Source organism: Lissotriton vulgaris, chromosome 10, assembly GCF_964263255.1.
Source record: "Lissotriton vulgaris chromosome 10, aLisVul1.2, whole genome shotgun sequence".
NCBI classification, from domain to species: domain Eukaryota; kingdom Metazoa; phylum Chordata; class Amphibia; order Caudata; family Salamandridae; genus Lissotriton; species Lissotriton vulgaris.
This window is the reverse complement of record NC_141698.1, coordinates 1,126,775,325-1,126,802,480: the sequence shown is the minus strand read 5'-3', so window position 1 is coordinate 1,126,802,480 and position 27,156 is coordinate 1,126,775,325. Positions and strand designations below refer to the sequence as shown.

Sequence of the window (27,156 nt, the reverse complement as noted above, 5' to 3'; positions counted from 1 at the left end):
GTAAAAAAACAATCAATCAACAGAGCCGGCTCCGCCATCGCACCTGAACTCTGCTGCACCAACTACTCCATCGAGTTTGCAACCTTCCCGGAAGATTGGAAGCATGCAGAGATCAACCCCCTCCTGAAGAAACACTCTGCCAACCCGACGGACCTTAAGAACTACAGACTCATCTCTCTGCTCCCCTTCCCAGCTGAGGCGAGACTGCTGCCCTCATCCTCCTGGACCTCTCAGCTCCCTTCGACACTGTCTCCCACCATGCCCTCTACACAAGACTCCACGACATAGCCCTAGAATGGATCCGCTCCTTTCTCACCGGCCGCACGCAGAGAATCAGACTTCCGCCGCTCAGAACCAACAGAGATCCGGTGGGGAGTACCTCGGGGATCCTTTCTATGCTCCACCCTCTTCAACATCTACATAGCCTCGCTTGCATCCATGAGAAGAAGCCAAGGACTCAACATCCTCTCCTAAGCCGACGACACCCAGCTGATTCTCTCCCTCACAGAAAAACCCACAGCTACCAAGAGCAACTTCCACAACGGGATGAAGGCAGTCGCCACCTGGAAGAAGGACAGCTGCCTCAAGCTTAACTCAGACAAGCCCGAGGTCCTTATCCTGGTCTCCTCCCCCTCCACCTAGGACGACACTTGGTGGCCCGCAGCACTCGGAACGTCTCACACCGACGGACCATGCACGAAAGTTCGGCATCATCCTGGACTCCTTTTTCTCAATGAACCGTCAAATCAGAGCTGTTTAATTCTCCTGCTTCCACACAATCCACCTGCTTTGCAAGATCTTCACATGGATCCCCACAAGCCCAGGAATGCGGTCACCCTTGCACTCTGCAGCACCAAACTCGACCACAGCAATGCACTTTATGCGGGCACCACTCAGAAACTCCAAAAAGAAACTGCAGAACGCCAAGAACGCCTCCGCCAGACTCATCGTGAAAATCCCAAGCCGCAACCACATCACTGGCCACCTGAGAGACCTACAATAGCTACCGGTCAACAGAAGAATCACATTCAAGCTCCTCACTCACGCCTACAAAGCCCTCCACAAAACCGGACCTGCATACCTCAACCTCTGTTTCTCCTACACTCCCATCAGACATCTTTGATCTGCCCAAATGGCCCTGGCTACTGTAGGAAGGTGGATATCTGACTATGGTTGCCCCCAACTTTTTGCCTAGTGTTTTGCTGGTTTTCGACATAGTTGGCCTGGGATCCTGCTATTCAGGACCCCAGGCTTCCTGCTCTCTCTGTTAAAATGGACTCCATGTAGCTTAGGTACATATCTAATTGGATACTGAGTCACCTTATCAGCCCCTGTACAGTGTACCTTAGGTACCCAGGGCATAGGTGCACCCAGGGCCTACCAGGGGCTGCAGCATGTATTATGCCAGCCCTGGCTGGCCATCCAAAGCTGACACAACTGGCTGATTAATCAGCTGGGACAAAGTGGTGTAATCACCATTTGCTTTAGATATAGTATACCTATATCTAACCCTAAAATGGACACATATACTCCTATAAGTCACTCCTATGGCAGGCCTTAACAATCCTGGATTTACAAAAGGGGGTGGTGATGAACAGAGTGTCTGAATTGAGCAGACCACTCTTACCCAGTCCAAAGATCAGGGCTTGATCCATCACCGTTATTTATCTCACTGCCCCATCCCAGCTCGGAACCTGGCTATATGCAAATCAGTCTGTCCCTGGCCCAGTGCATCATGGGAACAGGGCAGACTAAACTACCAAGCCAATTCTTTACCAGAAAGGAGACAAGCTACCGGGGACCGGTTTCTGGCATTTCAGCCGTCTTCGGCCCGGCTTGCTTGAATCCTGATGGAGCAGTGAGAAAGGGACTCATGTCTGAGTATACCCTGCCACACCTATAGTGGCCAAAATCGATTTACAAAAGGGGGTGGTGATGAACAGAGTGTCTGAATTGAGCAGACCACTCTTACCCAGTCCAAAGATCAGGGCTTGATCCATCACCGTTATTTATCTCACTGCCCCATCCCAGCTCAGAACCTGGCTATATGCAAATCAGTCTGTCCCTGGCCCAGTGCATCATGGGAACAGGGCAGACTAAACTACCAAGCCAATTCTTTACCAGAAAGGAGACAAGCTACCGGGGACCGGTTTCTGGCATTTCAGCCGTCTTCGGCCCGGCTTGCTTGAATCCTGATGGAGCAGTGAGAAAGGGACTCATGTCTGAGTATACCCTGCCACACCTATAGTGGCCAAAATCGATTTACAAAAGGGGGTGGTGATGAACAGAGTGTCTGAATTGAGCAGACCACTCTTACCCAGTCCAAAGATCAGGGCTTGATCCATCACCGTTATTTATCTCACTGCCCCATCCCAGCTCAGAACCTGGCTATATGCAAATCAGTCTGTCCCTGGCCCAGTGCATCATGGGAACAGGGCAGACTAAACTACCAAGCCAATTCTTTACCAGAAAGGAGACAAGCTACCGGGGACCGGTTTCTGCCATTTCAGCCGTCTTCGGCCCGGCTTGCTTGAATCCTGATGGAGCAGTGAGAAAGGGACTCATGTCTGAGTATACCCTGCCACACCTATAGTGGCCAAAATCGATTTACAAAAGGGGGTGGTGATGAACAGAGTGTCTGAATTGAGCAGACCACTCTTACCCAGTCCAAAGATCAGGGCTTGATCCATCACCGTTATTTATCTCACTGCCCCATCCCAGCTCAGAACCTGGCTATATGCAAATCAGTCTGTCCCTGGCCCAGTGCATCATGGGAACAGGGCAGACTAAACTACCAAGCCAATTCTTTACCAGAAAGGAGACAAGCTACCGGGGACCGGTTTCTGGCATTTCAGCCGTCTTCGGCCCGGCTTGCTTGAATCCTGATGGAGCAGTGAGAAAGGGACTCATGTCTGAGTATACCCTGCCACACCTATAGTGGCCAAAATCGATTTACAAAAGGGGGTGGTGATGAACAGAGTGTCTGAATTGAGCAGACCACTCTTACCCAGTCCAAAGATCAGGGCTTGATCCATCACCGTTATTTATCTCACTGCCCCATCCCAGCTCAGAACCTGGCTATATGCAAAGCAGTCTGTCCCTGGCCCAGTGCATCATGGGAACAGGGCAGACTAAACTACCAAGCCAATTCTTTACCAGAAAGGAGACAAGCTACCGGGGACCGGTTTCTGGCATTTCAGCCGTCTTCGGCCCGGCTTGCTTGAATCCTGATGGAGCAGTGAGAAAGGGACTCATGTCTGAGTATACCCTGCCACACCTATAGTGGCCAAAATCGATTTACAAAAGGGGGTGGTGATGAACAGAGTGTCTGAATTGAGCAGACCACTCTTACCCAGTCCAAAGATCAGGGCTTGATCCATCACCGTTATTTATCTCACTGCCCCATCCCAGCTCAGAACCTGGCTATATGCAAATCAGTCTGTCCCTGGCCCAGTGCATCATGGGAACAGGGCAGACTAAACTACCAAGCCAATTCTTTACCAGAAAGGAGACAAGCTACCGGGGACCGGTTTCTGCCATTTCAGCCGTCTTCGGCCCGGCTTGCTTGAATCCTGATGGAGCAGTGAGAAAGGGACTCATGTCTGAGTATACCCTGCCACACCTATAGTGGCCAAAATCGATTTACAAAAGGGGGTGGTGATGAACAGAGTGTCTGAATTGAGCAGACCACTCTTACCCAGTCCAAAGATCAGGGCTTGATCCATCACCGTTATTTATCTCACTGCCCCATCCCAGCTCAGAACCTGGCTATATGCAAATCAGTCTGTCCCTGGCCCAGTGCATCATGGGAACAGGGCAGACTAAACTACCAAGCCAATTCTTTACCAGAAAGGAGACAAGCTACCGGGGACCGGTTTCTGGCATTTCAGCCGTCTTCGGCCCGGCTTGCTTGAATCCTGATGGAGCAGTGAGAAAGGGACTCATGTCTGAGTATACCCTGCCACACCTATAGTGGCCAAAATCGATTTACAAAAGGGGGTGGTGATGAACAGAGTGTCTGAATTGAGCAGACCACTCTTACCCAGTCCAAAGATCAGGGCTTGATCCATCACCGTTATTTATCTCACTGCCCCATCCCAGCTCAGAACCTGGCTATATGCAAATCAGTCTGTCCCTGGCCCAGTGCATCATGGGAACAGGGCAGACTAAACTACCAAGCCAATTCTTTACCAGAAAGGAGACAAGCTACCGGGGACCGGTTTCTGGCATTTCAGCCGTCTTCGGCCCGGCTTGCTTGAATCCTGATGGAGCAGTGAGAAAGGGACTCATGTCTGAGTATACCCTGCCACACCTATAGTGGCCAAAATCGATTTACAAAAGGGGGTGGTGATGAACAGAGTGTCTGAATTGAGCAGACCACTCTTACCCAGTCCAAAGATCAGGGCTTGATCCATCACCGTTATTTATCTCACTGCCCCATCCCAGCTCAGAACCTGGCTATATGCAAATCAGTCTGTCCCTGGGCCAGTGCATCATGGGAACAGGGCAGACTAAACTACCAAGCCAATTCTTTACCAGAAAGGAGACAAGCTACCGGGGACCGGTTTCTGGCATTTCAGCCGTATTCGGCCCAGCTTGCTTGAATCCTGATGGAGCAGTGAGAAAGGGACTCATGTCTGAGTAAACCCTGCCACACCTATAGTGGCCAAAATCGATTTACAAAAGGGGGTGGTGATGAACAGAGTGTCTGAATTGAGCAGACCACTCTTACCCAGTCCAAAGATCAGGGCTTGATCCATCACCGTTATTTATCTCACTGCCCCATCCCAGCTCAGAACCTGGCTATATGCAAATCAGTCTGTCCCTGGCCCAGTGCATCATGGGAACAGGGCAGACTAAACTACCAAGCCAATTCTTTACCAGAAAGGAGACAAGCTACCGGGGACCGGTTTCTGGCATTTCACTGGGACAGGAACAGACTAATTTGCATACAGCCAGGTTCTGAAACTGGGATGGTGCAGTGAGCTAAAAAACGGTGTTGGATCTAGCCCTGATCTCTTGACTGGGTGAGAGCTTTCTGCTTAATTCAGAGACTCTGTCCTTCACCACCCCTTGTTGTAAATATTTTTGTCCACCCTAAGCGTGGAAGGGTATTCTCAGATGTGAGACCCTTGCTCATTGCACCATCAGGATTCAAGCAAACCGGGCCGAAGACGGCTGTAATGCCAGAAATCGGTCCCCGGGAGCTTGTTTCCTTCCCAGTGTAAGAATTGGCTTTTGTAGTTTGGTTTGCCCTGTTCCCATCATGCACTGGGACAGGAACAGACTAATACTCATACAGCCAGGTTCTGAAACTGGGATGGTGCAGTGAGCTAAAAAACGGTGTTGGATCTAGCCCTGATCTCTTGACTGGGTGAGAGCTTTCTGCTTAATTCAGAGACTCTGTCCTTCACCACCCCTTGTTGTAAATATTTTTGTCCACCCTAAGCGTGGAAGGGTATTCTCAGATGTGAGACCCTTGCTCATTGCACCATCAGGATTCAAGCAAACCGGGCCGAAGACGGCTGTAATGCCAGAAACCGGTCCCCGGGAGCTTGTTTCCTTCCCAGTGTAAGAATTGGCTTTTGTAGTTTGGTTTGCCCTGTTCCCATCATGCACTGGGACAGGAACAGACTAATTTGCATACAGCCAGGTTCTGAAACTGGGATGGTGCAGTGAGCTAAAAAACGGTGTTGGATCTAGCCCTGATCTCTTGACTGGGTGAGAGCTTTCTGCTTAATTCAGAGACTCTGTCCTTCACCACCCCTTGTTGTAAATATTTTTGTCCACCCTAAGCGTGGAAGGGTATTCTCAGATGTGAGACCCTTGCTCATTGCACCATCAGGATTCAAGCAAACCGGGCCGAAGACGGCTGTAATGCCAGAAACCGGTCCCCGGGAGCTTGTTTCCTTCCCAGTGTAAGAATTGGCTTTTGTAGTTTGGTTTGCCCTGTTCCCATCATGCACTGGGACAGGAACAGACTAATTTGCATACAGCCAGGTTCTGAAACTGGGATGGTGCAGTGAGCTAAAAAACGGTGTTGGATCTAGCCCTGATCTCTTGACTGGGTGAGAGCTTTCTGCTTAATTCAGAGACTCTGTCCTTCACCACCCCTTGTTGTAAATATTTTTGTCCACCCTAAGCGTGGAAGGGTATTCTCAGATGTGAGACCCTTGCTCATTGCACCATCAGGATTCAAGCAAACCGGGCCGAAGACGGCTGTAATGCCAGAAACCGGTCCCCGGGAGCTTGTTTCCTTCCCAGTGTAAGAATTGGCTTTTGTAGTTTGGTTTGCCCTGTTCCCATCATGCACTGGGACAGGAACAGACTAATTTGCATACAGCCAGGTTCTGAAACTGGGATGGTGCAGTGAGCTAAAAAACGGTGTTGGATCTAGCCCTGATCTCTTGACTGGGTGAGAGCTTTCTGCTTAATTCAGAGACTCTGTCCTTCACCACCCCTTGTTGTAAATATTTTTGTCCACCCTAAGCGTGGAAGGGTATTCTCAGATGTGAGACCCTTGCTCATTGCACCATCAGGATTCAAGCAAACCGGGCCGAAGACGGCTGTAATGCCAGAAACCGGTCCCCGGGAGCTTGTTTCCTTCCCAGTGTAAGAATTGGCTTTTGTAGTTTGGTTTGCCCTGTTCCCATCATGCACTTGGACAGGAACAGACTAATTTGCATACAGCCAGGTTCTGAAACTGGGATGGTGCAGTGAGCTAAAAAACGGTGTTGGATCTAGCCCTGATCTCTTGACTGGGTGAGAGCTTTCTGCTTAATTCAGAGACTCTGTCCTTCACCACCCCTTGTTGTAAATATTTTTGTCCACCCTAAGCGTGGAAGGGTATTCTCAGATGTGAGACTCTTGCTCATTGCACCATCAGGATTCAAGCAAACCGGGCCGAAGACGGCTGTAATGCCAGAAACCGGTCCCCGGGAGCTTGTTTCCTTCCCAGTGTAAGAATTGGCTTTTGTAGTTTGGTTTGCCCTGTTCCCATCATGCACTGGGACAGGAACAGACTAATTTGCATACAGCCAGGTTCTGAAACTGGGATGGTGCAGTGAGCTAAAAAACGGTGTTGGATCTAGCCCTGATCTCTTGACTGGGTGAGAGCTTTCTGCTTAATTCAGAGACTCTGTCCTTCACCACCCCTTGTTGTAAATATTTTTGTCCACCCTAAGCGTGGAAGGGTATTCTCAGATGTGAGACCCTTGCTCATTGCACCATCAGGATTCAAGCAAACCGGGCCGAAGACGGCTGTAATGCCAGAAACCGGTCCCCGGGAGCTTGTTTCCTTCCCAGTGTAAGAATTGGCTTTTGTAGTTTGGTTTGCCCTGTTCCCATCATGCACTGGGACAGGAACAGACTAATTTGCATACAGCCAGGTTCTGAAACTGGGATGGTGCAGTGAGCTAAAAAACGGTGTTGGATCTAGCCCTGATCTCTTGACTGGGTGAGAGCTTTCTGCTTAATTCAGAGACTCTGTCCTTCACCACCCCTTGTTGTAAATATTTTTGTCCACCCTAAGCGTGGAAGGGTATTCTCAGATGTGAGACCCTTGCTCATTGCACCATCAGGATTCAAGCAAACCGGGCCGAAGACGGCTGTAATGCCAGAAACCGGTCCCCGGGAGCTTGTTTCCTTCCCAGTGTAAGAATTGGCTTTTGTAGTTTGGTTTGCCCTGTTCCCATCATGCACTGGGACAGGAACAGACTAATTTGCATACAGCCAGGTTCTGAAACTGGGATGGTGCAGTGAGCTAAAAAACGGTGTTGGATCTAGCCCTGATCTCTTGACTAGGTGAGAGCTTTCTGCTTAATTCAGAGACTCTGTCCTTCACCACCCCTTGTTGTAAATATTAACAATCCTGGAGGCAGAGTGCTTGGAATTATGTGAGATGGTGCTCTAGCATGAGCTGAGCCTGTCTGCAGCTTTCCGAACCAAGTCCTTTAGCTGTTTCCATGATAACGCTACACCATATACTCTTAAGTGCATTATAATCCTCGCGGTTATTGCTAACTTTGGCATAGCATTATGAAAACATGTCGAGTAAGGTGTCATACGGATTGGAATACTACCCCCTCACCAGTTCAGGCGTCTGGGGTAGCATTCCACCCTTATAGAGGGACACAACATGTATGTAACTGTGAACCCCGGTTAAAGTTAATCCGAGCCTCAGCATCACAAAATGGATGCTGCCACCACAGACACAAGTCTGACCTCCTGCTGCTGGGAGTCCTTCCAGCGAGGGAGGCCTGGACAAAGAGTTTCCTGCCTTGGGAGGTTCTAGCACCACCCCAGACAGGATTTTGTGTATTGGGTAGGACAGGCCTGAAAGGAATGAGACATGCCTGGGGCACACAAGGTGTCCCTGTTCATACACCGGTTCAAACCAGTTGCTGGTGCACTCCAGCCCCAGCTCTGGCGCGAAACCGGACAAAGGATAGGGGGTGTAACCACCCCCCTTCTTGGTCCCACCCATAGGAGGGACCTAGTCATAGTACAGCCCCCTTTAGGAGAATAAAGGTAGGAGCTGGTCCCATTCCAGATTAGATTATCCTGATTTGAAACTCTACAAGAAGAAACTCTGGACTTCGACGTTCTGCTCCACAGAAGACTGAAGAAATCTCCCTTGTAGCCAAGGAGTGACCACCCCGCACAAGCAGGCACCATCAAGCGTTCCAGCGGTTCACTTTGATGTCTTCCCGAGTGGATGCAGACTTCAGAGCCCGACATGACCCGGACTTCCAGACCTCTCCGACCTCTATTTACATCTGCAGCACAGCTGAGATCCGTGGGTGCGACGAGACACGTGGGACCGGCCATCTTGAAGAAACTGCACGAACGACTTCAGAGGCATCCTCGACGAAGTGCTTTGGGGATTGAGAAGTCCCAGCCCCAAACAGCTCCTGCACCGAAGACCAGCCCTCCAGCATCCACGAAATCTGCGTGGAGCCCTTCTGCCTGTTTGCTGCTCGACGCGTTGTCTGGTCACTTGCCGGCTGGCTAGTGGCCTCCTAGACGACGATCTACACCGCTGGTCTGGTTGCTCCAGACTGGCCCTTGCTTCCCTGCAAAGGAGAAGCACCCTGGACCCTCCTGGTCCGCACCAGACGTCTTTTCCACTCACTGCGTGGGGTGCCTTTGCCATGGCCTGTTGACGTCGAATCCGGAACCAACACCGCCGACAGCGAGAGCCTGCGTGGGACAGCTTGTGCCTCCATCCTGGTCATCGAAGACACCTCCTGGTCCACGTGGCTGCAGAGTCAAGCGTCCACTCTTCACCTGATCGCGACGACAGCATCTGGTTCCTTCCTGGTTCCACTCCGGTATCTGGGTAGTGGCTGTGAACATTGTCCCCTCTGCTTTCAGGTCTCCATCTTCCTCGATCCACCCTTGGATCCCTCCGGACATCTTCTTCCTGGTCGCCTGCAGCATCTTTCTTCAAGGCTCCATAGACTTCGACGCGGAAACCCGACACACTTTCACACCTATGCACCCGCAGCCCGTGGGTGAGGTAACGAGAGCATTTCGGTGCTCAAAGGTAAATTGACTCTCCTAGTGTCCAGGTATCCTATCGTTTTAGTCGTAACCAGTCAGAACTGTCCGTACTCACCTTTTTTGTAATTTGTACTGTCCATTGACTTTGTCCCGCATCTCGCGTGTGAGTTCACACTCTGCACACGCGTCCCGTGGGCCTCCTGCTCCTTACCTAAGGTTAGGGTAGTGTAGTCCCAGCGATCCTACAGCCTCTGGACAGCTCCATTCCTTCTGTCGATTTCCTTATACCATTTACTTAGTATATGGTTTGTCGTGCCCCTAGGGCACCATTGTAATTTGTGCAACTTACCTTATTTTTCTTATTAGTCTTATCATGTGCTTAGCCCTCTGATCTCATAAAGAGTTCAGAGGTGCTTGTTAGTAATAAATATAATTGTTTATTTTCATAACAACCTGTGTGGTGTCCTTTCATCTGGTATTCAAGGCGTTATATGTGGTAAAACAGCTGGCTTCACATGCCAAAAGAGTTTAGCCTAAGACTGCTTTATCCATGCTACCATTAGGATAGCTGGTCTATAAGGTTGACTTACAACCAATCACCATAAGGGTTGTTTGGACTGATACAAGGTGATCACTAGAACTAGTGAGCATCATATATCAGGCCAACTTCTCACAAAGAGAATCCACATCAAGTTGTTTTTTGGGTGGTCCCTACAGTGGTGGGGAGCACACAGTGTTTTTTTAAATACCCCTCACACACCAAAAGGACCCTTGGTGTCATGCTTCATCAGTGGGGTCTTCGCACCCCTCTATGGGATGCGGTGTGCTGCTAACCTGGCGACTGCGCTGGAGCACTTTCTATTTTGGCAATGCGTGGCGCATGTGAGGTTTAGTGTGTATATATGTGAGTGGTGGGATCCGAAGTGATAAAGTGATGTTAAAAGGTACCTGGCACGTGAGGTTTACAAAAAACTTTAATGGACCCCGTGCTGGTACTGTTAAAATGGTGATTGTGAGGTATTGTTTATTTAAATGTACATTACCTCGTGTGTACGTCAATATGTTTCGAAGTTAGGCTTCTTCTTCAGGACCGGGTGCACAGATCCCCACCTTACTCACGTCTTTTGGAAAATACTGGTTATTTACAGAAAAGTGATATTTAAGCTAAAAAGGCTAATATGTGCCTACTTATTCTCTTAGAGGTTTCTGCATTTGAGAACTTGCTGCCAAAGTGTTGTTGGCACCATGAGCCTCCAAACGGTGGGGTTGTAGTGCTAATAAGCACCTGCTACGAGGGATTTACTGAGCCTGACTGCCCCACACGCGGCTCCGATTTTTTCATCACCAGTATTTTCCAAAATACGTGAGTATGGTGGGGATCTGTGCACTGCATCCTGAAGAAGAAGCCTAGCTTCGAAACATGTCGACGCACACACGAGGTAATGTACATTAAAATACACAATACCTCACAATCACCATTTTATCAGTACTAGCACGGGGGTCCATTAAAGTTTTTTGTAAACCTCATGTGCCAGGTACCTTTCAACATCTTTTTATCACTTCGGATCCCACCACTCACATATATACACACTTAACCTCACATGCACCACGCATAGCCAAAATAAAAAGTGCTCCCACGCAGTCGCCAGGTTAGCAGCACGCCGCATCCCGTAGAGGGGTGCGAAGACCCCACTGATGAAGCATGACACCAAGGTTCCTTTTGGTGTGTGAGGGGTAATTAAAAAACACTGTGTGCTCCCCACCACTGTAGGGACCACCCAAAAAAACAACTTGATGTGGATTCTCTTTGTTTATTTAGATCTGAAAAGGGAGAACAAATCCACTCTTTTCTCTCCGTTCCCCTGTTGCTATATTTATTGATGAGTATCCCCTGGATGAGAACCCCTTCAACAGTGTTGTGCAATGTGTCTCTTCGGATGCAATATGTTGGAGTGATACAGTGGTTAATTTGAGCTGGTGGATTCAAGTGCTCAGCACCAGCACTTAATCATCAACACTGCTGCTTTTTATGAGCACCAGTTAAGGACATATGGTTATTAGTTGGTTCTATTTTGGGTGGCACTAACAGGAGAAATGGAGTGGTGCAAGCTGCCTCCTGACGAGAGCCCCAGCACTTATTCTTTTTTATAAATTACCACTGGAGTGATATAGAGATTACTTGCTCATAGAGTTTGCCAAATTCACGGAACTCCAGTCCATTTGGGGTCTGCTGTACTAAACATTCGACGGTTTAAGGCAGCAGTGAATTTTGCAGCAACTGAAGCACATATCAGCACTGAAGTGCATATGCCTTTTCTGGCCCAACCTTCTCCAAGGCCAACATGTAGTTGCAATTGTTTAAATTTCATTTGGGGATCTAGGAAGGTCTTTCAGCAGTAGTGCTTTAAGTGGAATTCCCCTGCCAGTTGCTTCTTTTTATTCCTAACTGTGTAGTTCGGACCCTCCTTTTGTCATGTCCAGTAAAACTCTGCATTACTTTAATCTTTTGCACCTCACACTACAGTTTTCTGGGTTTCAGCCATGCGCAGCAAGTCACAGGCGTTTGCAACAGCAGACCTATATAGCCTCATTGTATTGTCTCTGAGCAACAGTTATCCGGGCAGTGTTATGATGTCAAGAGCAAGACCTCTGACTTCCTTGGTCAGTGTCACTGCTCTGCCCCGCGCAGCTCCACTGTTAAGGCCCTGCCCTGGAGCTCCTTCCAGGTAGGTGTTCAAGGCCCTCCTCCACCCACGGGCTCCTACCTGCGTATCATCCTTGGTGGTCTAGTAAAAGAGCACCCTTCTCTTCTGATACTCCACTCTGGCCTGTTGTGCTTGCCTTTTTGCTGTTTGCCCTCTTTCACTGTCTGCCTCTTTCTCTTGGTTGCCTTTTTCTTTTCTTCTCTTCTGTGCTTTTCTTCTTTGCCTTTTCACTCTCTGCCTCCCTTCCTGATTCCCGCGCTCACTGCCGCTGCTGCCCCCATGGCCCCTTCCCCCCAGTGTATCGCTCCCACCTCCTAGCTAATCGCCCTCCCCCCGAACTCTATTAATGGCAGCCGCTGTGCGGTAAGTAGAGCAAGACCTCTCACCTCCTCAGTCAGTGTCACTGCTCTCCCCCACATATCTCCACTGTTAAGGCTCTGCCCTTGAGCTCCTTCCAGGTAGGTGTTCAAGGCTTTCCTCCACCCACAGGTTCATGCCTGTGCTTCATCCTTGGTGGTCTAGTGGAAGAGCACCCTGCTCTTCTGCTATTCCGCTCTGTCCTGTTGTGCTTGCCTTTTTGCTGTTTGCCCTCTTTCACTGTCTGCCTCTTTCTCTTGGTTGCCCTTTTCTCTTCTACTCTTTTCTCTTTTGTACCTTTCTTCTTTGACTCTTCGCTCTCTGGCTCCCTTCCCGCGTTTTCCGCCGCTGCTGCCCCCGCGCCCCCCCCCAGCGTGTCAGTCCCTGCTCCCGCCTACTAGCTGATCGCCCGACCCATACTTAATGTTGGCCGATGTGCAGCAGAACGCGCCAAAGGCAAGCCCGTCTGCCCCTGTCCGTTACCCGACCGTGACCAGCACCAAGGACCCTGGTCCCCCAATGGCCCCAGCACCCTCCAAGTTCTCAACCCCAGACGCAACAACAACTGCCAGGTCTCGACGCCTGTTAACACCCAAGTCCCAATCTCCTGCTGACACAAACGTTGCAGCTTCACCCACCTTCAGACCCTGACTACAACCCCGAGGCCACTGGATGCCATCACACACAAACCACTGAGCTGCATCCTCCTGAAGGTACGCTCTCTGCTCAGGCATGCCGTAAGAAATCTGGGACCTCCTAAACACTCACATGCCTGACGTCGCCTTCCTCACAGAGACCTGGACCAATTCTAGCTCTGCAACCGCCATCCCCGATGGATACCTAATTCTGCGAAAAGACCGCTCCAACCACCCACCCTAGCCATCGTCCACAAAAGCTCCCTCTCATTGACAACCACCAACTCGGACGATGCCTCGTCCCCATGTAACACATCCGCTTCCAGATCCAGCCTAACCCCAGAGCGATGCTCCCGGGAACACTCGCCTACAGACCACCTGGACCCCGCATCCATTTCACCAACATCATCGCCGACCTCATCACACCCAAGCCTCGCTTCCACAGACAACATACTACTCAGAAACCTGAACTTCCAGCTGGACAACAACAGCGACCCCAACTCCACCGTCCTCCTAGAGAATCTCACAAACATAGGACTGAAGCAGCTTGTCAACACTCGAGCTCACACTTCAGGACATACACTCGACCCGATCTTTGATGGAGGAAACAACATTTGCTTCAGCCACACAACAGAACTGCTCTGGAACGACCACCACTGCATCCATTTCTCCTTTATGAAGCACACCGCACACAAGCACACACTCCACCTCCCATGCAGAATCTGGAGCAAAGTCTCCGAAGAACACCCCAACCTCCGCGCTCACCTGCACTCCACCCCCAATTACGACAGAGGCCAACAGACAAGCAAGCAACCTCCTCCAATGGATCGCCAACTGCACCAACACACCCACCCTCCAGAATATCACAAGACGACACAACAAGAAAGTCAACTGGTTCACCACGGTTCACCAAGAATTCGAGCACTCCTGCCGATGACTGGAAAAGACGCAGAGAAACAGCAAAACCCCAGAAGCACGCTCCGCCTACAAAACAGCCATCACAACACACTACCAACTCATAAAATCAACAAAGAAAATCTTTATCCAAGACAGAATCCTTTCCAACTCCCACAACTCCAAGGAACTCTTTGCCATCATACATCGAAACGACCGACGTCCCTCCAGCCCAAGACCTCTGCAACAGACTCCGCTTCTTCTTTCACCTCAAGATCAAAACGCTCTCTGACAACTTTGACGACCAAGACCACTGCACCACCCCACCCCACAGTCCCAACAACGCCACCCAACAGACCATTCTTACCTAGATACCTCTCACGATATAAGACACCCTAAAGACCATGAAGAGCATCTACTCTGGAGCACCTTCTGACCCATGCCTGCTGCAGATATTCCACCGAGCCGCCACTGCCATCGCACCCGAGCTACGTCAAACTATCAACTGCTCCCTCGAGACAGCCACATTCCCCGCCAACTGGATGTGCGCCAAAGTCAACCCCATCCTAAAGAAGCCCTCCGCAGACCCAACAGACCTCAAGAACTTCAGGTCCATCTCTCTGCTTCCATTTGCAGCCAAAGCCATTGAGAAGGCAGTCAAACCCAGATAGCACACTTTATAGAAACCAACAACATCCTAGATTTCTCTCAATCCAGATTCTGCAGCAACCACAGCATCAAGACCGCCCTCGGCCAAAAGGCATCACTCATCCTCCTGGACCTATCAGCAGCCTTCAACACCGTCTCCCACCACACACTAGCCACCAGCCTCCGCGACGCCAGCATCCAAAGAAAGGCCTTAGACTGGCTACGATCATTCCTCTCAAGCAAAACACAGCAAATAAGACTCCTGCCTTTCCTCTCAGAACCGACATAGGTCAGATGCGGAGTACTCCAAGGGTCCTCCCTCAGTCCTACACTCTTCAACGTCTACATGGCCCCGTTGCAACCATCATCAGAAACCACTGGCTCAACATCGTCTCCTACGTCGAGGACACCCAGCTCATCCTCTCCTTCACCAAGGAACCCGACATCACCAGGCACAATTTCCAAGAAGGGATGGAAGCCGTTGCGACCTGTATGAGGAACAGCTGCCTGAAACTCAACTCAGAGAAAACAGAAGTCCTTATCCTCAGCTCCACCCCCACTATATGGGATGACCTCGTGTCCCCAAACCTTGGAAACCCACCCACCCTGACAGACCATGCACACAACCTCGGCATCATACTGGACTCATCATTCACCATAAACCACCAGATCAACGCAGCCTCTTCCGCTTGCTTCAACACCCTCTGCATACTACATAAGACGTTCAAGTAGATCAGCCCGACTGCAGGAAAACCATCACACATGCAGTCATCACCACCAGACTGGACTACGGCAACACCTTCTACGTCGGAATTAACAAAAAACTCCTCTGCAAGCTCCAGACCATCCAGAACGCCACAGCCAGACTAATGGCATGGCACAACCACATCACCCAACACCTCCACGACCTCCTCTGGCTCCCCATCAAAAGAAGAATAACTTTCAAGCTGCTCACACACGCCTACAAGGCCCTCCACAACACCGGACCCTAATACCTCAATGACTGACTCTCCTTCCATGCCCCCAAGAGAAACCTCTGCTCAGCCGACCTCTGCCTAGCCTCTGCCCCACGTTTCTACAGCACCAGAGCAAGGGGAAGATCCTTCTCCTACCTCTCAGCCAAGACCTGGAGCGATCTCCCCCTTCACCTCCGACAGAGCCTGACACTGCACAAATTCAGGAAGGACCTCAAGACTTGGCTCTTGGTATGACCCCAACTGAGCTGCTCATACCCATCCAATCGCCTGCGCCACAGCATAGGGGAGTTACACTGAATTAAACCGCCTGGCGGAATTGTCTTCCAACATGGAGTAGGTTTAGTTCTGGGACATGAGGTATTACTTCTGAGAGCGTTTCCAGTTTTCTGCGCAAAGCTTGTAAAAGACTGTCACGTGATGGTTTTATTGACACTGTGGATTTCCAGCCAGAAGGACTGGAAGCCTCTATGTGCTTGTGAACCTCTGGTGGTTTGGATTTTGTGAGCTAAGAATTGAGGTGGCCTGTGACCCCTGGATGTGGGGATGCTGATGTGCGCTTTCATGGGGCATCTTTTGGAAGTCACTTGAGAACTAATTCTATTAGACTTCTGTAGCAACAGAGAAAGTCCCTTTATGTGTGAAAGGCTGAACCTCCAGAACTGCTTCACTGGTCTGTACCTGGGGAGCTGGAGGAGGGGGAGAGATATCTGTCACCCTTCCGCCTGCGGTGTTACCTTTGGAAGGTCATTGAAGATGCAGACATTGGTGTCCTGCAACCAGGCCATAAGAGGGGTGTAGCGGAGCAGGGCTTGGTGCAGGAGGCCATGCTTCGGCGCAGTCAGTCGGCCCATCTGTTGAGTCAGCACAGGTTCCTGGTCTGCCCCCTGGCAAAGACAGAAAGCAGACAGTGTAAAAAACAATACATACCACAAGTGCAGATTTACTTCCAGGAAACAACACTTACTTTCCTTGGGTAACAGGCTTCCTGGTGCCTTTTTTAGATGCCTGCTGATTCCTCTCCTCTTCCATCCTCCCTAGCCTCAGATGGAATCCAGAAACTAGCAATAGTTCTTAGCTCCAGCAGGAGGTGCTATAGCTCTAGCTCGATTCCTGCCCCCCCCCCCCCCCCCCCCCACTAGACATTACATGGGGCTGTACAAGGCTCCTCCCCACACGCATACATCATTGCCCAACTCTTGTTTGGAAGCTCTTAAAGGCGGAGACAGGATAGGTGACAGAAACCAGAAGGCAGTGCATACAATATCCCAGATATCAAATCAGTACACAGAATAGCCGCTAGGCACAATATTACAACACCCAGTATAGTCAAATTAAATACAACAGAATGAGAGGCAATAATCACAAACATTTTAAAGTTTAAGGACCAACAATTTCATCCCACAGCTTCCAGTGTAAACAAGAAGATTCTTTATTCAAATTCTTCTTAATTAGGCATATAGGCTCAGCCCAACAACAAGGGCTTCTTCAGGGCACCCTAAGTAGTATTCAGTAAAAGTTGTTCATAATAGAACACACCATACTCCTGGCATAGATCCAATGGTCCCCTTATGCTTTCAATTCAGTCATCCTTCAAAGACTGTAGATGCCTTCACGAAGTAGTCAAATCCTGTTTCTGTTTGGTATTGTCAGATGTTCAGAAATCACCAAACCAAGTAGACGAGGGAGCTGGCAAAATTCAGATGTTCATTAACAACTTTCTTAAGACAATATCACAAAATCTTCAAATCGTCACAGACATCCTGCACTTGCACCTGAATTATGTAGTTGAAGTATGTTTTGCAGCTTAAAGATTACACAGGTAGTGTCTACGTCAATAATCCAAAATGTGATGTATTGTTAAATGACAAAACTATTACCATGTTCGCAGACTCATGTTCTCCTTTTTATGCCTTTGAACAAAAATTAATTATGAGTGTTTTAAGGACCAGGAAGGGAACACATTGCAGAAACCAGATATTTCTCCTACAGAGTACAACAAGGAACCCATACCCCTTCTAGGAATGAAGGAGATGTAAATTGAGTTCAAGAGCAGGAATAATTTGGCAAAGTATATATTGTAGAATCGGGATCCAACCTGCTAGGATGGCAGCACCAGAAAGAACTTGGCATAATTCTGGATCACAACAACAAAGAACAAGTTCTACTGACTGAAGGATACCCGGTTGGTGATAACACTTGTGATGGTTTTCCTAAATTGTTTTAGGAAAGGTTGGGCCTTTTAGATAACTTCCAACACTGAATCGAAATTTGCCTAGCATTGTAACTGTAAGTTTCAATTCTATTAAGGACACGGAGGCGAGGATTATGCTTTTTCCTTCTTCGCTGTTTTATTTACCCAACCCACAGCAGCCAAAAAGCAATAACACAAGCCCTAAACCTCCAAACAAGGTAAAAGGGCTAGAACATTAACAAATTTTTTTTATCAGAAACTACAAGTCCCATGACAGCAAGCCAGGCAGTCCACAGTTTAGTCCTTCTTCCATGTCCATACAGGTTAGAAAGGACGTCCTCTCTGTGACTACTTCCTCTTTCTTCGCGCGAGTCACGCCATAGTATCACTGGCATTGTTTCGCTCCATCATTGCCTGGCAAGAAAAGACATAAAGCGTCAGTGGTGCAAGGACAAGAATCCCTATGAACACCAGCAAGAAAAAATCATGGCTGTTAGAACAATGAAGATTATAGCTGTACAGTATTTTGTATTTGTGAGTATTTATTAAGCGCAGCCTATCGCTCCGGAAGGAGCATCTTGGCGCTGAGAAATTGTGTGTGGATGGGATTGGATGATGGAAGCTCTAGATAGTGGCCATAACATAAGCATCAGATTGCTGATAGACCCAGGTCTTCAGTTGTTTCCTGAAAAGACTCTCAGTCTCAACAAGTTGTTCCAGGCCCTTGCTGCTAGGACTGTGAAAGTTTTTCCGCCCCTGGTTTTATATTTATACCTCGGAATCTTGGTAAGGTTACCACCGGAGGATCTCAAACTTCGTACGGGGTCATAGTGAACAAAGCGGTTGACAAGGTATTTCGGACCGATGTTTTTTAGTGCTTTGAAAATTGTTAGTAGAAGCTTGAAGAGGATCCTCTTGTGCAGGGGCAACCAGTGAAGACGATTTAATGCTGCTGAGGCTGAGGATTTCCTGGGAAGTTTTAACACTAATCTTGCAGCTGCGTGCTGTACACTTTGCAACTTCTTCAGTGTGGACTTTTTCACTCCAGCCATCAACCCATTGCAATAGTCGAGTCGGGAGAGTATTAATGCGACCACGACCGATTTCCTGGATGCAATGGGGAGGAAGTCAAAGAATTTTTTTAAAGATTTGATAAGTCCGAAACAGCAGCCTGCCGTGATCCTGACGTGATCATCAAAGGAAAGGGCTGTATCAAATTGCACGCCAAGATTACGTGCAGAGGTCACTGCACTAGGCGGGGCCTCTGAGTCATTGGGCCACCAATCCTTAGGGCAGAAGGGCAGATCTTTACCTAGTGGTATGATTTCAGTTTTTCCACTGTTGCACTTCAAGTGGTTTTTGTTCAACCACTGAAATACATCCGTGAGACAATTCTGGAAGCGCAGCTCTGTGTCCGTGCAGTTTTTTTCGATAGAGACTACAAGTTGTGTGTCGTCAGCGTAAGACGTGACTAGGATCCCATGGGACTCTATCACAGCTAGGAGGGGTGCCATGTAGATGTTGAACAATAATGGACTTAGTATGGACCCCTGCGGTACTCCCGTTGTAATGGTTTTTACGCTGGATAGATGGGGGCCCAGTGACACAGATTGGGACCTATTGGTCAGGAAAGATGTTACCCATGCCAAAGCTGTGTCTGTCACGCCAATCTCACGCATCCTGTCAATCAGGATGGCATGAGAAATTGTATCGAACGCTGCTGTGAGATCGAGCAGGATGAGGACGGCTTTCCTCCCCTCATCCTGCAGGAACTTGATGGAGTCGGAGAGTTCTATAAGGGCTGTTTCAGTGGAGTGGCTGGGGCGAAAGCCAGATTGCTGTGGATGCAGAATGTTATGGTCCTCCACAAAGGCTTTCAGCTCCCAGTACACTATCTGCTCCGTGATCTTTCCTAGGGCAGGCAGGAGTGAGATAGGGCGCATGTTGGTCAGGTCTGTGGGGGATTTATTTTGTTTTTTCATCAAGGGTTTCACAATGGCCTTCTTCCATTCGTTGGGCACTACCCCTGAGTCTAAAGAAGCATTTATGATAGCGTTGATGTTCGGATTGACTGCCTCAATTAAGTGATGCAGTATACGAGGGGGACAGGAGTCAGTGGGTGCTCCTGATTTGCAGGCCATGATCGCCTTACGGGTCTGCTGTAGGGAGACGGGTTGAAACCTGCAAAGAGAATGATGGTTATCGGCTACCTGCTTCTGGGGTTGTAGAATGGGAGTGGTCAGGGGGGGCGGGAAATCCTTTTGAATGTTGGCAATTTTTTCCCCGAAGAAATTTGCAATATTGTTGCACAGGGTTTCAGAGGGAGGGATTTCGGGCTGTAGGGCTTTGGGGTGGGTGAAGGATTTTACGATTGAGAAAACCGTTTTTTGTTTCTGGTGGGCATCGTTGATGGCTTTAGTATAATACTCTTTTTTAGCCGATTTTATACTAGAGAGGTATAGTTTCCTCTGTTGAACATAGAGGGCTCTGGATGCCTCATCATATGTTTTCCTCCACTTCCTTTCTTTTATCCTGCAAAGTAGGTGGCTCTCAGTTAAGGCCTGGGTATACCAAGGGGCGTTCAGCTTCCTTCTGGAACACTTCACACGGTCACCTTTAGGATTGGAATTGTCTGAGATGATTTGATTTATCCAGAGATGAAAGTTACATGAGTCGACCGACACATCACCCACCAACTTAGGTGCCTGTGCCAGTGGTTGGGAGTTCTGCTTGATACGGTCGGTCACCTTTTTCCAATTTATCGGGAAGGAGGGTTGAGAACGCTTTATAGTTGATGGAGCTTGGACTCTTTGTTCAATTGCGAAGGGGATGAGACTATGATCAGTCCATATTTGCGGGATGGGAGGGGATATGGACATAGTACCTAGGTTGGTACAGATACCGTCCAACGTGTGACCGGCTAGGTGGGTGGGTGCGGTCACTAATTGGGCCAGTCCAAAGATGTTGAGGGTATGTTGAAAGCATGTGGCGTGTGGGTCATCACATGACTCCAGTTGCAAATTCATGTCTCCCATTATAGTGAAATGAGGGTAGCGTAGCATGAGTGACCCCAGTATTTCACCTAGGGAATCTAAAAAGGAGGTGGCATTGCCTGGAGGGCAATGCCACCTCCTACAGTAGCGGAAAACTGACTACTTACTGTAGTACGGGGGGAACTGCCGCCACCGAAGGCCCGGGAGGGATAATCCTCGCCTCCGTGTCCTTAATAGAATTGAAACTTACCGTTACAATGCTAGGCAAATTTCGATTCTATGTCAGGACCGGAGGCTTCAGATTATGCTAGTTCAAAGCTTACTTACCACCAATTGTGCGATATCCACCACCGGTTTAAAGTAGAACCTCTTAAAGGTGGAATCCGAGGACCAGTCCGCAGCGCGCATGAGGTCCTCCAAGCGGGCTCCCAACGAAAAGGCTTTTGAAGCCATGGCCCCTCTGGCCGAATGAGCACCAAACTGCTTCGTATCAATACCTGCTTCTTGCATTATCCACCGTACCCATCTGGCAATGGTGGGTGACGAGACAGCCTTGTGCGGTTTTCGCAGCGCAATCAGGAGCTGTTGCTCGACCGCAGGGCGAAGTTCTAGGGTCGCTTCCTCATACGCCTTCAAGCACTGCACCACACAAAGTTTGGGGACGTCAACGAAATATGGGTAGGAAATCGTCCTTGATCCACATTTCGTACGGCGCCCCAAAGTGAAGACGACCCCATCAGGGGAAAAAATCCTCGCGGAAACATCCAGAGCTCGCACGTCCGACACTCGCCTGCATGAAACCAGGCACAAAAGCATCGCTAATTTAGCCGAGAGCTCTTTCAAGGACAGATACCTATTCTGCTGCCAAGATAAAAATAGATTCAACACAAGGTTAACGTCCCAGAGAACCGAATATCGCGGTTCCGGAGGCAAGGCAAGGCGAATGCCTCTCAAAAGTCTACAGACAAAAGGATGTGCCCCAATCGGTGCACCTTCTACTGGGCCGTGGCCTGCTGAGATCGCCGAACGCATTGCATTGAGAGTGCGATATGCCAGGCCGGCCGAAGCCGAGTCTGCCAAATAATTTAGAAGTGGCACGACGCCTGCGACCATGGGATCCAGGCCCCGTCGAAGACAGCAACGAGACAACTTATTCCAGGCCGAGCGGTATCGCTTCGCCGTGCTACCGGCCCAGGCCTTGGAGAGGAAAGCCTCAGCCGTTCTCGAAAGGCCTGGGAGCGACCAGCGTCGCCCGAAAGCCTCCACGCCATGAGGTGGAGAGAGCTCTGCATCACCAGAGGATGGGGGTCCCCGTCCGCGTTGAGAAGAAGACGCGGAAACCGGGGGAGTAGGATTGGAGAATCCCAAGAAAGTTCCAGAAGAACTGGAAACCACACTTGAGATCTCCACCAGGGGGTCACCATGATCACCTCCGCTCGCTGGCGGCGAAGCTGGGCCGCCGCCCTCAGAATCATCGAAAACGGAGGGAAAGCGTACGACCTCTCTTGACCCCAGTCCTGAAGAAAAGCATCCGTGGCCTCCGCGAGAGGGTCCGGCCTCCAGCTGAAGAACCGCGGCAGCTGGTGGTCCAGGCGGGATGCAAAGAGGTCCACCGAGAACTGGCCCCAAACACTGTCCAGCCACCGGAAGACCCGTGGGTCCAGCTTCCACTGACTGGAGTCCTTCAAGTGCCGGGAGTGCCAATCTGCCACATGATTGTCCCGGCCCGGCAAGTATTCCGCCGTCACCGAGACGTGGTGTGCCAGGCAATAATCCCAGAAATCCTTCGCTAGATCTGCGAGGGCTTTGGAGCGAGGTCCACCCAGATGGTTGACGTAGCGGACAGCAGATAAGTTGTCCATCCGAAGCAGGACACAGGAACGAGCTGATTCTTTGGTCCAACAGCGCACCGCGAAGGACCCCGCCAACAGCTCTAAGCAGTTGATGTGCAGTTCCTGCTCCCCGGATGACCAGGCGCCGCCTATAGAGAACTCTCCAACGGGCGCCCCAACCCGCTCTGCTGGCGTCGGACTCTATCACCAAATCCGGAACCGGGCCGAAAATCGCCCGACCGTTCCAGGCCTCCATGTGAGCAAGCCACCATGCCAGCTCCTCCTTCACTTCGGCCGAGAGAGGGACCACCTGATCGTAGGACAACCCCCGACGTAGATGGTAAGCCTTGAGGCGTTGAAGGGCCCGATAGTGTAAGGGACCCGGGAAGATTGCCTGGATGGATGAAGAAAGCAGCCCCACCACCCGGGCAATCTGCCGGAGGGAAGTATGAGACCTCGAGATCGTCTGGCGCAAAATGTGACGGATCTTGCCTATCTTCCTGGGGGGTAGACTCAGGGTGCATTGTACCGAGTCCACCGTAAAACCCAGAAAAACCACAGACTGAGAAGGAGAGAGAACCGACTTTTCCTCGTTCACGACAAACCCCAGCCTTTGGAGAAGGGACACTGTTTGCTGAAGTTGAAGCAAAAGCTTCTTGGGACATTGCGCCATCAACAGGATGTCGTCTAAATAGACAATCATCCGCACCCCTTGGCTCCGCAAGTGTTCCACCACCGGGTGGAGTAGCTTGGTGAAGCACCAAGGCGCCGAGGAAAGCCCGAATGGAAGGGCGGTAAACTCGAAAACCCGGTCTCTCCACAGGAATTGAAGAAAACGATGGTGCGGAGGGTGGATGGGCACCACCAGATACGCGTCCTTGAGGTCCAGCCGGACCATCCAATCGCCTGGAAGGAGCACGTCCCGCAACAGATGGATACCCTCCATCTTGAAATGCCGGTAGACCAACCATCCATTGAACTCTTTGAGGTTGATTACCGGGCGTTTGCCCCCATCCGTCTTTTCCACAAGGAACAGATTGCTCATAAAACCGGCAGGGTGTCGCGCCGAAAGACAAATGGCTCCCTTGTCCAGTAAGTCGGAGACCTCTTTGTCGACCAACTGCGCATCTGCGTGAGAAAAAACGATAGGATGTGGAGGCCTTCGCTGATAGGGCCGATCGTAAAACTCTATGCGAAAACCTCGGACGGTCTGCAAGACCCATGAGTCCGATGTGATCGCGGCCCAGGCCTCCGGAAACAAAGCCAACCGCCCCCCAATGCGGACCTGAGCCGCCGGGATGACACTCAACGTTTGAACTGTTTCCAGCGGAGTTCTTGAAACCACCTCTGCCTCGGAAGCGCTGGCCTCTGGTGGGGTAGAAGGTGTTGAAGTTGGAGGAAGCGTTAAATTGTCCTCGCCCGGAGCCTTGATTCCTGTTGCCAGCCTGCTGCTGACCGCCACGGCCGGTCGCGCGGCCCCCACCGCGACCAGCCCCCCGGGAGAAACGCTGTTGAAAAACTCTTTTAATGCTTGACTGGGCCCTGTCTAGGGACGTAAAGGTGGAAACGAATTTCCCCAACTCTTTAATGAAAGGGTCCCCAAAGAGTCCCCCTTGGGCTACCGCCCCCGCCTCAGAAGAGGCCAAGTCGCCCAGCTTCGGGTCCAACTTAATTAGGAGGGACCTACGACGTTCGGTTGAGAGGGCGCAGTTCGCATTGCCCAGGAAAACTACCACTCTCTGAGCCCAATTAGACAGTACGTCTGGAGAGATGGCCGTCCCTGACACTTTGGCCTCCTCCGCCATGTCTAATATCTTTGTGATCGGGCCTATGGCATCCAAAAGTTTATCCTGCCATGACCGCCAGGAGCGATCAATGCCCTTGCGAGGATCTTTAACGAATTTCGCAAGGAAGGTGGCCATCTTTGGGTCTAACTCTGGGGTAAGGGCCACCTTGCCCTCCAATGTCGGCCTAGGACACTCTCCCCGTAGGCAGCTCCTCGCCTCATTCGCTAGAGGTTTGCGGAGGCGCCCTGCGACAAACTTCGCCACCTTCTCCCCCGGGGTCCAGGCAGCCGACTGCGGATGCATTATTTCATCCGGGTCTAGCATGCCCGAGCTGTCCTGGGGCAGGTCGGCAGCGGATCCCGAAGGGAGCCAAGAGCGCACAGAGTCCTCCTCATCATCTGTGTCCACCGGTGACAAACCACCCGGGGACGAGGGAGCCGTGGTTACGGACCCCGAAGGGCCCGAGGTTGGTGGAGGCGCAGGGGTAGACGCGGTCGCCTTGGCCAAAAAAGCGTCACACAAGCGCTCAAAGGCGTCCCGGTCCACATCCTGCGTCGCCCCAGAAACCCCGTCCTTACACAACTTCTTAGGGGCAGGCGGGACACTGCTAGCCGGGACCACTGACGGGTCCGCGACCCCTAGATGGGCCTGAGTGACCCTTTCACACTCCTGAATAATGCGGGCAGACAGACGGTCCTCCATAGGGCCCACTATCTCCTGCACACAGCGGTAAATAGAGCTGTCAACCGCAGTGTAGAATTCTTCATCATTTAATTATTGCTGGGATTCCCCTTCCTCATAATACTCCTCCTGATCCATGGCCCAACTAGCAGGGGAACTGCGAGGCAAAAAATCAGGACAGCAGGCAGCACCTGCGCAAAGTGTGGTGCAGACTGAATCTGCCGCTTTTGGCCCCGGTGTAACCGGAGGGGGGGGTACACAGACCCCAAGCTCGCCAACCCTTGCAGGAACCGGGTCTAACCACCTTCCTGCGCGCTTGCAATAGATGTAGTGAAGCAGGATTTTAATTGTGTCCCCAGACAACAAAAACGCCCGTAGGCGGCACCGCGGTAATAACCGCTATACAGACCCCAGCGGGGCGTCACTTAAATGCGGGGAATTTGGGCAGAATACAGACCCAGGCGGACCCGGGCGTAGCGGTGAGGCGGTAACAGGCTCCGGCGGCTCGCTCTCCTCAGCGCGGTCCCCTGAGGAGATAGACCGCGCTGGGACCAGCGAGACGCTCCGGCGCCCTCTAGCGGCCTGAGGCGGCCGCGAACTGGGTGAAGTCGCGTAAGGGACCGCGAATGTCCCCGCGACTAGCGAGGGGCTCTGAAAAGGAAACAGAGCAACAGGCTAAATGAAATAATCGCATAAGAAAACCCCAAATAACAATACAGCAAACTCCCACTTCCACACAATGAGGAGATAAGGAGAAACACTTAACTGGCTGCGAAGCAGCGAAGAAAGAGGGAGTAGTCACAGAGAGGACGTCCTTTCTAACCTGTATGGACATGGAAGAAGGACTAAACTGTGGACTGCCTGGCTTGCTGTCATGGGACTTGTAGTTTCTGATAAAAACATTTTGTTAATGTTCTAGCCCTTTTACCTTGTTTGGAGGTTTAGGGCTTGTGTTATTGGTTTTTGGCTGCTGTGTGTTGGGTAAATAAAACAGCGAAGAAGGAAAAAGCATAATCTGAAGCCTCCGGTCCTGACAGAGAATCAAGCTCAAGGCCAGTGCCAAACCCGTGGTACCCAAGCTGCGCCCTGTACCACAACAAATGAGGGAGCCCTTAGAGAAAGAACTGAATAATTTGTGCAACATGGGAATCATTCAACCCGTGGAATGTTCTGAATAGTTGGCGCCTGTTGTGATCGCAGCCAAGGCCAATGGAGAAGGCATCCGTGTGTGTGTGGACCTACGGAGCCTCAATGAGAGCATTTGGGTAGAAAGGCACCCACTTCCTAACATAAATGAGATGCTCAGCACAATGGGCCAGTTGAGGTATTTCAGCGTCATCAACCTGTCAATGGCTTACCACCAGGTGGATCTACACCCGGAATCTAGACCACTCACTGCCTTCATAACCCCTCAAGGTGCGTACATGTTCAGAAGGATGCCTTTTTGATTAGCGTCCGCTGCGACGGTTTTCCAGAAGATCATGCATCAAATTCTGAAGGGTGTGGACCGATCCATGTGCTTCCAAGATGATATCTTAAGATGATATCTTGGTCTATGGACGTACTGTGGAAGACCATGACTATACCCTCAAACTAATTTTCAAAAAACTCATGGACGCATGGTTAACAGTACAGAAGTCTAAGTGCAAAATAAGGGTGACGTCTATCGACTACCTGGGGCATTCTATTTCTGAGGAAGGGTTTAGACCTAAAAACAACCTGCTTAGTGCTGTGAGGGATGCTCCATACCCTAAAAATAAGGATGAACTAAAATCCTTCTTTGGGTTGATGGAATACATGGCCAAGTACATTAAGAACTTTGCATCCATATGTGAACCTATGCGAGACCTACTTAAAAATAAAAAAGCACTTTGAATGGAATGGGCAACATAAGTGTTGGACTTGGCGTTGTTGGCTACAGTTCACTTAAACTTTTTGCTTTTCCCCCAGAC

General features: G+C 50.4%; 1 protein-coding gene across 1 annotated transcript in view; it reads right to left on the bottom strand.

Annotated features, from left to right (window-relative positions):
• LOC147689434 (exocyst complex component 1-like) overlaps positions 1-27,156 on the bottom strand; it is a 1,248,358-nt gene that overhangs the window by 432,881 nt on the left and 788,321 nt on the right. Inside the window, exon 10 of the mRNA XM_086939926.1 lies at positions 16,455-16,604. Coding sequence (XP_086796052.1) covers positions 16,455-16,604 — 150 coding nt within the window. The remainder of the gene's footprint in view (positions 1-16,454; positions 16,605-27,156) is intronic.